This window comes from Solea solea, chromosome 9, assembly GCF_958295425.1.
Source record: "Solea solea chromosome 9, fSolSol10.1, whole genome shotgun sequence".
NCBI classification, from domain to species: Eukaryota; Metazoa; Chordata; class Actinopteri; order Pleuronectiformes; family Soleidae; genus Solea; species Solea solea.
The window spans coordinates 15507406-15519646 of NC_081142.1; the positions used below are offsets into that span (position 1 = coordinate 15507406).

The following is a 12241-nucleotide window of genomic DNA, read 5'->3' on the forward strand; positions in this document are numbered from 1 at the left end:
TACAGTATGAATACCAAGCACAAATACAATATATGGGCGCAAGGTGACAATAATTGTCTTTTAATCAGTAATTACTGATTACAGCAGTTATCAGTGTCCACATGACACCTGTGTCTCAGACAGAGTCGCTCTTTTACAGAAGAGACCCCTCACCTGTTTTTTACTAGGGATGGGCATGACTATTCCATTATTAGTTTGATTATAAATAGTTGTTAGTTTATGTGAATATACATAATTATATAAAAAAAAAACTGAAAAATATTTATCAATGATTTTCAGTTATTAAAAAAAATGACTTCTAATCCACTCAGTACCTAATTTGTGGTGCATCCATTATCACATTGTGGCAGCATTTGTTTGTTATACCTTCTGTGTTTGCAGAAGTGATTACATTTAAGAGGTTTCTTGAATACATCTCGCAGCAGCTCCTCCGAGCTCCAGATGATGTAGATCGCACAGAAGTGATAAAATATACCAGGGTCTTTGAATGCATCTCATTAGCTGCTCCTCTTAGCTCAACACTCTGTGAACCCTGCACTACTTTCACAATATTCAACAAATAATCCCTTTTAATATTCAAATAGTCCATCCCTAATTTTTACGACCAGCCACACACGTTTCATAGCAAAATAGAAAATGAAAATGATCTTTCACCATAGTTTCAATATCTATATCTAAGTAGAAGCATGCTAGTATCTCAGTTCCTTGAATCAATTTTTTCAGTAAAGCTTTATTGTGAAATATGACTAATATGACTGATACGGTCTGGAGTTTGCATGTTCTCACTATGTGCTTGTGGGTTCCCTCCCACAGTCCAAAAACATGCAGAGGTTAATTTGACACTCTAAATTGCGTGAATGGTTGTTTGTCTTGGTGTGTTGCCGACCTGTCCAGGATGTTCGATGTGGAGGATGAAGCAGTAGACAACGAAAGACCAACAGAACCGATGCATGGATTTATACTGCAGAGTCCTGGCATTTGAGTTGTGAAGGCATATTTAAAAGGATATTATTCATGACCGTTTTAAAAGGCCAACCCCCTGTGTGAGATGCAGTTGCTCAGTGACACAGCCTTCACACACTGCATTAAGTATAGAGTATGTATATATGTAAAGCCAGGTGAATTTGTGTTTGGGCTGCATAAATAAAATTGATTTGATTTGTGTTGAGTGTTACGAAAGGGCTGAAGCATCTAAAACACATGGACACACCCCTGGGCAGAATGTCAAGTCTATCGCAAGGCACAATAAAACATTCACATTCACTCAAGGACAAAGTAGAACTCCCAATTCATCTGACCTGCATGTGTGAACTGTGGGAGGAATTCGGAAAAAAAAAAACAGCATGCGAAGTAAACCACAAAGAGAAGAACCAGGGCTTTATTTCAAACCCAAGCCTGTACAGTCCTGAGAGGTATTAGGACTTGCACAGCTGCCCTCATTGAAGGTTGATTTTTTTTTTTCCTTTTTACAATAAATCGTTCCCCTAATTGCAGCATGAATGTTGCTGTAAAATTGATATGGTGATCTATTAAGTTTATTGCTTTGTTACTGGGAACAATCTGGCTAGAGGGAGCGAGCGAGGACAGGTAGCATCTGTCCCCTCCTACTGCCTTGGCAGCATTAGTGTCATCTGCTAGCTGTGGCAGCATCTTGGAAGCACATCAATATGGCTTTATGTAGCCAGGGCCGCTAGTAGCTAGCATGCCAGTCACGCTCTCAGGCAACGCTCGCTCACAGACTGAGCATCCACAGAGCAGTGAGCCAACAGAGCTAAGCGGAACTGAGCTCAGGCTGAACAGGGAGGCCAGGTCCCTGTGGACTGCATGAGGAGAAGGGCCAATGTCTGTCATCTATGCACACATCCGTGGTTAGAAGTGTGGGGCCAAGTCCAGATATTGACAATGCCACAATTGTAACTGTGAGCTCTATTTTCTTTTTTTGTTTTTTCCCCATTTCTCTCCCCAGCATTGCTCCGGTTATGGAATGTTGATGCTATCGTAAAAATCTCAGTCACTGACAAGTCTCAGGGAAGTGAGGAGACGGCAACTCCAACTGCCAAGAAAACAAGAAAACCTCTTTATGACATCTTATAATCAAACGATTATAAGTGTTGTTACCTCCTGTACAAATGTAATGTTATCAACGATGGTCAGGAAAAATCAAACCCTTAGCAGTGATGATTAGGACTTTGTTCAACAGGATCATAACTGGACAATTGGCAGTGTTATAAGCTATTGGTTGCACGGTTGTAAATCACAAGCATACTCCATTACACAAATTAAGACACAATCTTAATGTGTATACTCCTCAGTCAGATCCCAAATCGACAAGTTTCTGAACAGTGTGAACTCTTACAACAAAGATCTGACGGACTGTGTTTATTTTAGGGGAACTGATCTTAGATGGGTCCACTGTGGGAAAATGGTGGTTCGCACTTGCGCCTTACAGCAAGAAGGTTCGCGGTTTAAATCCCATAACAGCCAGGGTCATTCTGTGTGAAGTTTGCATGTTCCCACAATCGAAAACCATGCAGATTAACAAGAGACTCTTAATTGACCGTAGTTGTGAATGTGAGTCTGTCAAAAGATACGCAATGTAAAGTGCATCTTTTTATTTGGCTCTGTACAAAAAAATGATTTGATGGATGGATGAACCCATCGTAACTAAATTACTGCCCCAATATTTAAAACAGATATTTCCTTAATCTAACAACAGTCTCTGAGTTTTTAGTTCAAAATGCCAGGTATCTAAACGGTTAGGAGTGGAATGTACTATGTATGCTGTTATCAACCTTTGCCAACATATAGATCCAGTTATATGGAACATAAGCATTAAGTGCAGCCAATAACATTAACCTCAACAGGAAACAGTTTCTTGCAATGCACAATTACAGACTGGTGACTTTGCCTCTTTGACAATAGGTGTATTCTTGATCTAAACTTTACATGTATTATGAATGGATACATTATTTTTTTTATAGTGTCACTAACTTCATTTCAAATCGCCAGGCCATCACAAACAGAAATATTACCTTGTGGGCTAAAAGTCTTGTAAAGTTTCTATGCCAAAGTGTTAACTTTATAATGAGTGAGCAGTCTTTTTTTAGACCAGTGGTTTGAAAAGGTCACAAGGAAACAAGTTCATAAAAACAAGCTTATTGCGGCCCTGTCTGCAAACATGTGGGTGTCATCTGCACACATACTGCCGACTACTGAAGGTGTGAAACCCACTTAACACAGGAAGCTGGGGTACAATGTATTGACCATTTATGAAAAGGCTAATCCATATTTGTTTGACTATGGTACAGTGTTGTGTTCTTTTTTAACTTTCCAGTCTGATGTAGACAACTATTTACAAAGAGAACTATGCTTTACACTACAGTGAGAATGTGACATGCTGCTGCATATGGATCTAGTTTCAGACCTGCAAGACCAGGATGTGGTTAGGGTGGCAAAACACTGGGGCGGCATCAGCAAAACCCTGCACACACACTGAGCTCTCCAGTCATACAAAGAGGGAACCCTTTCAGTCATTTGAACATGCTGCACAGTAAACCAAAAATACTGGCAGAGAGTGACTACACAAAAACTGAAATGCAGCCAAAATGCATCTAAATTTAAACCTGTATACCCTAAACTGCATGGAGATATGAGGAATATGAGCAAGCCGAAAGCTTCCCACCACTTCTCCAAATGCTCAAACGTTCTACACCATGTTGCCATGACAATAGTCTGTCATGACTGCAATATTATTTGTTTGCCTTTGTGAGGTAGTGGGAAGATAATGTGTGAATGTGAAGTGCTAATAGTGAAGCGCTGTAGAAGAAAAAGCACTAGTTTGGTGAGTGACTGTGGAGGCTTCATGGCTTAGCTAAATCCTGCCTGTTATGACTCACAGCATTAACCCTTTCATCTGTTAATAAAAGTACAGACCACAGCATTAAGGCAAAAGCAAACACAGCTAAGGGAAAGGTCATATTTTAGGGCTCATGTATACATAAAAATTATGTGCACACGATCAATCTACTCAGGCCCTGAAACCTGAAAGGCCATGCAGTACAGTTTCACCGTTCAAAAAGCATTTAATTTCACTTCACACGGGCTCAAGCTAAAGCCAAGTCAAAGAAAAGGGAAATTGATGAGATTCAGAGAGAAGTGATTCATTTCTCAAACAGTTATCTGAAACTGCTTCAAAAAAAAAAAAAAAACTGCCACAACCTTAAGCCCCTGCTGGCAGATATACATCGAGAACATAACAAACTTCCTCAACTTGGAAGTTCTTCTATCCAATCAGGTCTCAGCACAGAGCAGAGAGAGAGAGCTTCAGTCAAATGACTGAGCAGAATGTTCATGTTCCATTTGACTGGAGGGGCGTGCAAACATTGCTCTCTAGCTGTGCTCCAGGGAGCTGAAGTCCGGATATGAGCCTGACCCTGGATCATACATGGGGGAAGTCAGTTATTACAGCACAGGCTGGTGGTTTATGAGTTTGGTTTAAAATCCAATATCAGAACTACATCCAAGGACAACGTTCAGCCTTCTCTGGTCAGCTCAACAGCTGCACAAGTGAACCGTCCACATAACACCTCTTTAATGTCAAAACTCAGTGGGAAAAAATAATACAGCTGGTGTAAAATACAGTGAAAATGTTTTTACATAATATTTGACTTATGAGTGACATGAGATACCAATGTGAAATATCGGTCATTTATTTCCCCATATTCATTAAGGCAGAATATGTTGTTTTTCTTTCAGTGGCCACGGTCAGTTCCACAGCTAGTCTGACCAGCAGGAATGCTTGACCACTGAAAACAGTTAATGCGGCTTGCTGACCCAAGTGCAATCTGTCTGAAACAATTTTGTGGGGTCACAATTACAAGAGAAAAGCCTACAATGGTGAACTTATGGCCGGGCTTAATAACAGAATGGCTTTTTGACAGAGGAAACTGTGGGGCACACACAAAAAAACACCACAGACTTAATGGTTGCTCTCATTGTCCAAGGCTACACTCAGTCATGCAGTGTGGTGTTGAGATGCTCACACTCTGCCCTAAAATACTGTGCAAGTGCATTTTAGTAAACACAGCTGCTGACGTTACATGACATCTTGGCTGCACCTTACAATTACTATAATTACACTACAAACAAGTCTATTTTTACAAACAAACAGTGAGACAAAAGTGGCAAGCACACACAAAAGTATTCACCTAAAAATGCTCGAGCTGTTTTGTTTTCAGAATGTTAGTTGCATGTGAAAAATATCTATAAACCTCATCTACCAATTACTTTCTTGTTTATCAAATTAAATACAGAGAAATACAGTGTACATGAAGCCTAAAGTGTCAAATTATTGTGCATTATTTAGATTATATTAGACTTAAATTATCAATCATTTATCAAACTGCTTCAAGTTAATGTTTTGTTGATAAAATATTGATAAAAGTGACCGCTCCTCTCAACGCTAACGCTCTTAACTGTACATGTCATTTTGTATTCATGAACTTTTATATAGATATCCGCTCATATATAATCAATTAATGGATTATTTTCATTTCACAATGTACTGTTCAAGCTACTACCTGCATGTGAAAATAATGCTAATGGAGAAACATTAGAAGCCCTTAAGAAGTTGCTGATTTTGTGATGTTTATGGGTAGATTAATTACATTTGAATATGAGTGAGAAGGCAACACATACAACACATTATTACCAGTCATCACGTCAACGCTATACAATGCTGTATATTTATATTTTACTAATGAAATGGCAAATAGGGCAGGGGTAAAAGGATGAGGAAGTTGGAGGGAGAAGATTTCACAAAAGCAAGAAGGTAAATTTCTTGCTTATACTCTGTGTGGTATACGTGTTGTGTATTGCTTTAGTGGGTGGGCTATCTATTTTAACCAGGTCTCACCTCTCAAAATGGATGTTTATCTTAGGGACTTCCCGGTGCAATACAAATTGAATGCATTTTATTATTATAAGTCTATTATTATCTATTATTATCATTATTATTAAAGTTATTATTATTGTTATTATTAATATTAATAATAATATGGGTAATGTCATGACTTACCCTCATTTTCAGATGCTGGACATGTCACCTGTACAATCAGATCAAAAGTTCTCTCTGGATTCTCCCTGTGGATAAAACAAACAACAAAACATGGTTACTGTGGGAAATGAGAGGCAGTTGTATTCACACAGAAATAACTGTAAATGTCAGGACATGTATATATGCTACATGTGCAGCATAGCGGTCAGACACGATGACCTGTGCTCAGTGGACCGATTTCACTGTCATATTAAGCTGTGTCAATAAGAGCAGGTTAGCTTAAGCTGATGCTGCATAAATGATGTGTATGTGATGACAGGTTATACTGTTATGTTAAACTACAGTACATGCGTGAGTGTTCGTGCGTGAAGACCTGGTCGCTAATGTGTCTTGCCCACAGTGTTATAAATGCTGTCTGCTTGGTTAGCGCAGCTGCTAATTGATGGACGGCTAAAGTCTGCAGACTGACTGACCCAAATGCTGCCGGACCAGCTGGCCTTCCCTCGGCTGTTAAATCCCCGTCACTGTCATGATTTACGACTAACATTCCACCGTAGTTCGGCGCATAGTTGACGTGTCTTCGCTGCACTTAATAGCCGTTAGCTCGACAGTGAGACACCACCAGCATGAGACAGACAAAATACGGTCTTACTTTATTCTGCTCTCCATGGTTTTAGCTACCACATCGCGACAGCTCCAAGCGGGCTGTCGGCGGCTCTGCTCGGCTCGGCTCGGCTCTGCGGCGTGTCCGTGGATATCCTCCACCGAGTGTGTGTCTCCTCCTGTCTCCGTCTCACTCGTCACTTCTCCTTATCGGATACCGGTCACGAGCTGCCGCGGCCGCATGCCTGCAGGTGGGACAGTGTAGTGGAGAGTGTCCGGCACGTCCTTCTCCCCGTGACTGTGGCCTCAGTGTTTACGCCCGCCCCCCGTCTCTCTCAGGTCCAACACTACCGCACTTATTTCCCACAACAAACATCACTCCAGGAAGTACTGTCAAAGATTTTGTGACGTCAGCGCGTCATATGAGCATCGGCGCGAGCGTCTGCACTCCAACGTCTGAAGTATGAAAAAATTAACTCTACACAGGCCCAGACCTGGTGCCTATGGTAAGCGGGTTTAACAAGTAATCGGATTCGGTAGACAGGATATTCGGTTATTGCTTGTCAAAATGACGCCACGTTTGCCATACATGTGTATGGGGTTTGTCATCATACACATATGTGTGTATATATATATATATATATATATATGTATATATATATATATATATATATATATGTATATGTATATAGATATATATATACACACACACACACATATGTATATGTATATGTATTTATATATATATAGATATAGATACTGTAGATCCCTGTAATTCCAGTTTCTTGAACTTGAACTTCAATTATGACTAGAATTCAAGTTCAAGATATCTTTAATTGTATTTAACTGAAGATGTCTGCATTGTCCTTTCTTTCTTGAATTAAGTTTCAGATAGTCAGAATGAAGTTGTATATCTTGGACTTGAATTGTGACTAATTGCAGATATCTATACTGACAAAGCCCTTAAACATGACTGGCAGAAGTGATGTCATTCTGACTAGAAAAAAAAAATGTAATCTGTAATGTAAATTCCAGTCAAACTTGTTGATTAAAATGTTGGCTTGCCATATACATTGTAGCTATCTCTAATAACATCATTATGACTAGTCATAATTCAAGTTCAAGGTATCTTCAACTATCCTAAACTGGAGATAATCTACATTGTCCTTTTTAGATATCTTGAATTAAGTTTCATATAGCCAGAATGAAGTCGTAGATAGCTCGGACTTGAATTGTGACTAGTCATAATGATATTGTAGATTTCTGAGACTGGAATTAGAGATATCTACAATAAATCTGTGGATGTAGATATATATAATGACAAACTTAAACTAAATTAAAGTGACATCATTTTGACTAGTAAAAATTGAATTGCAGATATCTGAAACTGTCATTTTTGACTAATAAGAATGATGTCACAGATATCTACAACTACAATTCATACTAGTCGCAGTGTAATTACGACTAGTCAAAATTAGGTCACAAATATATGTAATGGTAATTCCAAAGTCAAACTTGGTGATTAAATGTTAGATAGGTCGCTATGCACCAGCAAGTGACTGACCAGGTGGCTTTAATCTATTTAACCATCAGAAAGTCCAATTAGATCATTCATTTGCAGGGCTTCAATCCAAGCTGACACATGGTGAAAGGTGGCATTAGAACATTAGTTCACTATTTCAAAAACAGAACGTTTGAAGGAACATATAGAACTGACTAAATATTGTTTAAGGTGTTGTTTACATACAGTGTACTAAGAAAACAAATCCTGGGAGCTGCTGATGTGACTGAAGTTGCTGCCTCACTGAATTTATTAACACATTAAAGGTCCAGTGTGTCTAGGTGAAATTGAGTGTATACTTCACCTGATTGTATAAATTCTTATTTTTGTTCATATCAGGAGATGGTCAGCTCTACACAGGCTGACTTTGTGGACCACCATGTTTTTACAATAGTCCACAAAAGACAAACTAAACAACTTTTGAGTTTTGATGCTAACTGAATGCTACAATGGTGCTCCAACACATTTAGAAGGGAAGGGTGACACATTCAGAATAAAATAAAAACAAAGACATTGGATTATCAGCAACACATTTCTCTCGCAGCTTTTTTTGCTTCTTGATGTTTGTGTGGGGGAAAAAAGAAATCAAATCTCTCTGTATCTGGGCACCATCTCTCCTTCACCAAGACTTAAAACACAAAACATGCATCCATTCAGGCTGCTGTAGAATAATGGTGCTTCGAGGCCCTTGCCTGACATACATATGAAAGGCTTTTCCTAAGGCTACAAAAACAAACAAGATTAGTTTCAAAGCCATTACACACTTGAATAAACTTACACCAGCGAAGTAGATTTCTGCCAATAATCTCAAAGAAAGTGATTTGGTTTCCACCAATTAAACGTGTCCCAAACTGAATGAGAACATGGGAAGTGAAGGAGTACTGTCACTGGACAATAGTGTAATATAACCATGAATGCTATTGCTGTGTGTCCTGGCCTTTAGTAAAACAAACATGACAAAGTTCATGCAGTTCACAGGGGGCAGTAGGGGGCCTCAGGGGTTCAACAAGGGGTTTTTTCTTTTTTTCTTTATGGCCTGTAATAGATACATTTGCATTAACACAGTTTATCTAGTGTCTCATAAAAACTGACGCAAGTAATATTAAAATGCCTATGAACGTTAATTGTTGGTTCATATCCCTTAATGTGTCAGGATTTTGAATGCTCTAACATTTCTGGAGCCAAGTGCTTCACCTGGAGTGACCCATTGACAATTTATCTGACTGTTTAGTGGTGGCATTAAAGTTTTGAGAGGAATTTATGGCCATAGTCTGTTGTCAGCATGATCTCAGTGGGGGGATGGCCTCTCCCTCATTACCACCAGAGAAGTGCTCTTTAGCAAGGCATTTAACCCTTGACAGAGAAACTGCTCAGTGGCCAACAAATCAAACTCTAAACTGTGGCGTATGAAGGTTGGCATTATTAAGTGGGTCTTCTCCGTAGCTTTCGCTCTCTCCAACGTGTTCAAATTGTTTGTTAGTGCAGTTTATACATCATGGAACGCAAAGTCAGACTCCAATCTGACCAAGCGTATACATGCAGGAGTAATCGGACTATGAATGGCATTAACCAGGTATGTTAGTCCAACTAAGACTAGCTCGATTTTAGTCAGACTAACATGTTTACAGGACATTAAAGGTAGGGTGGGAGATTTTTTTCCGAAGTATTGCTTAAAATCCTCTTTGCACCCCAATTATATCCATTTAATGCATCTCTTTGTGCATTAATCGCACATGCTCAGAAGACAACACCAGAGCTTATGCTAACTTGCTAAAAATTCAACGAGACACGAGACAGTTGCAGCAATGCTATGGCAGAAAAAGTGCCAACAGGATTCCATATGAAATGATAATGGCAGGGCTGCTGCTTTAACATAGAAAAGGACAACATAACATGTACATAAGCATGCAAACGACTCTCTTATGAGTCCTGGCTCCTGCAAACCAGTTTTCAGGGTTTTTACATTTGAAGGAATAGTTAACAGAACCTAACAATGAAAAAAGGGACAGTGAGGAGTGTCTCACTGTGCTTATCAGACATTTGACCAGCTGCTTTATTTTTGTTGAATTTATGTTGAAATACAAAATGTTCATGTCATGGTTTATCTATTTATCAGGAGGTTTTTGCAGAAGTAGTTGGTTTGCAAAAATATCAACCGTACAAAGTTTGAGTAACATATGTTTCATAAAATGCCTGCACTGTAATTGCTATGTTTTGACAGGTAGGTTAACTTTATGTCTTTGTGAGCTTTTGAGAGTATTTGTTGTTTTTTGGCATCATCTCAGGTGACTCCAGGTCCATATTCATTTTCCAAACGTTCTCTTTTAACTTTTGTTTCAGTATCTCACAACCTCACTCATGTTTTACAGAACCTGGGTTATTTCCTTCTGTTGTTAATGCTTCCACCTTCCATCCAGTCACGATTTGTAATGCATCAACTATAACAAAAGCACTATTATACAGGCCCAACATGGAGAGAGTCATGTGGAGCTGATAGGCTGAATCTTCCTTGTGTGAACTCATTTCCACAGAGGTCTGAATTATTTTATACTGAAATGTTTAAAAGCTTTAAAATAAAGCCCTTACTGTCTTTGGTGTGTATGATGTATAAAGTCATACACACATGTGAGAATCTTCTTCAGGATACTACACACACTGTTCATGAATCAAGTGAGTTGCTGGCCTTTTAAAGGGGGGATTTCACTCAAAAATAAATGTGCTTTTCATAATTTTATTATATTGTGTGATTTCAAATTGCTCAATATTTCAGTTTGAACAGGACAGTTCCTTGTTTTGTGGATGCATGTTGTGATTCACTGCTGTGCGCTGTAGAGGCATTCAGTATAATCCAATTTGCATGTAATGTCCCGTGCAATTCACAATTGTGAGCTCACAGAGTCAGTTGCTTATTTATCAGCGGACCAACTCCCTGCAGTGACACCTGATGACATAATCAATTAATATTAAGAGGCTCTGATTTCCGTCTTGAGGGAGATATTTGTCTCGTTGATTTGCTTTCCACAATCATCGCTATTTGGTGCGATGTGAATTCTGCTTTTAGGGTGGACTTTCCTTTCACTGTTTGCATTTCATCTCATGTTTAAGCAATGTTTGTCCCATGGTAAATTGAAACCAATAGCTCAGATGTACTTCGCTCTCCTCTCTAGAGAGTCTGTCTGGATCAGAGCCAGATTTCTCCAGGCTGACTGGAAGGTAATTAAGTGGCAGCAGACTTGGGGCATGCTGTTTCAGGATTCCATATGAAATGATAATGGCAGGGCTGCTGCTATAACATAGAAAAGGACGACATGACACGTACATACGCATGCAAACGACTCTCTTATGAGTCCTGGCTCCTGCAAACCAGTTTTCAGGGTTTTTACATTTGAAGGAACAGATAACAGAAACTAACAATGAAAAAAGGGACAACAGAGTGTCTCACTGTGCTTATTAGACATTTGACCAGCTCCCTTATTTTTGTTGAATTTATGCAGAAATACAAAATGTTCATGTCATGGTTTTTCTACTAATCAGGAGGTTTTTGCAGAAGTAGTTGGTTTGCAAAAATATAAACATAAACAAAAACATATGTTTCATAAAACTTCAAGTTTTTTGATCAACTTTGGACAATTATTTTGCTTCTTCGTTTCCTGCACTGTAATTGCTGTTTCTTTTAATCAAACACATGTTATTATCATAACTAGGCCAATAAATGACATCTGCTGTGTTTTTCGTGTCTGCCGTGCATTCATATTTTTACCAGCGATGTGTAATTTGTCTCAGGCTAAATTTCGTCTACAATGTCAGTCAAAAGACACTTGTCAGGTTTGATTACCCAGAATTCTGGAGTCGACACATCATCAGGAGGCTTACAGCGGCAGACGACCTTGAACGGACTCGTTAATGTCCACTAATCAACCTTGCCGCGCTTACTCCAAGTCTGCATATTACTTCAGTACAATAAGACGACACCGTTGTTTGCACTCGTTGTTGCAGTGAAGGAAATGAGTGAAATAGACATG

General features: G+C 39.1%; 1 protein-coding gene across 3 annotated transcripts in view; it reads right to left on the reverse strand.

Moving 5' to 3' along the window:
- Positions 1–7072, reverse strand: part of dennd1b (DENN/MADD domain containing 1B) — a 97554-nt gene extending 90482 nt beyond the window's left edge. Inside the window, exons 1-2 of one of the 3 annotated variants that reach the window (XM_058637825.1) lie at positions 6708–7072; positions 6077–6141 (exon numbers count right to left, since the gene is read on the reverse strand). In XM_058637825.1, the coding sequence (XP_058493808.1) occupies positions 6077–6141; positions 6708–6724 (82 nt within the window). In that variant the 5' untranslated portion in view covers positions 6725–7072. The remainder of the gene's footprint in view (positions 1–6076; positions 6142–6707) is intronic. The other 2 variants (XM_058637824.1, XM_058637826.1) reach the window with 2 other exon arrangements.
- Positions 7073–12241: the final 5169 nt, after the last annotated feature.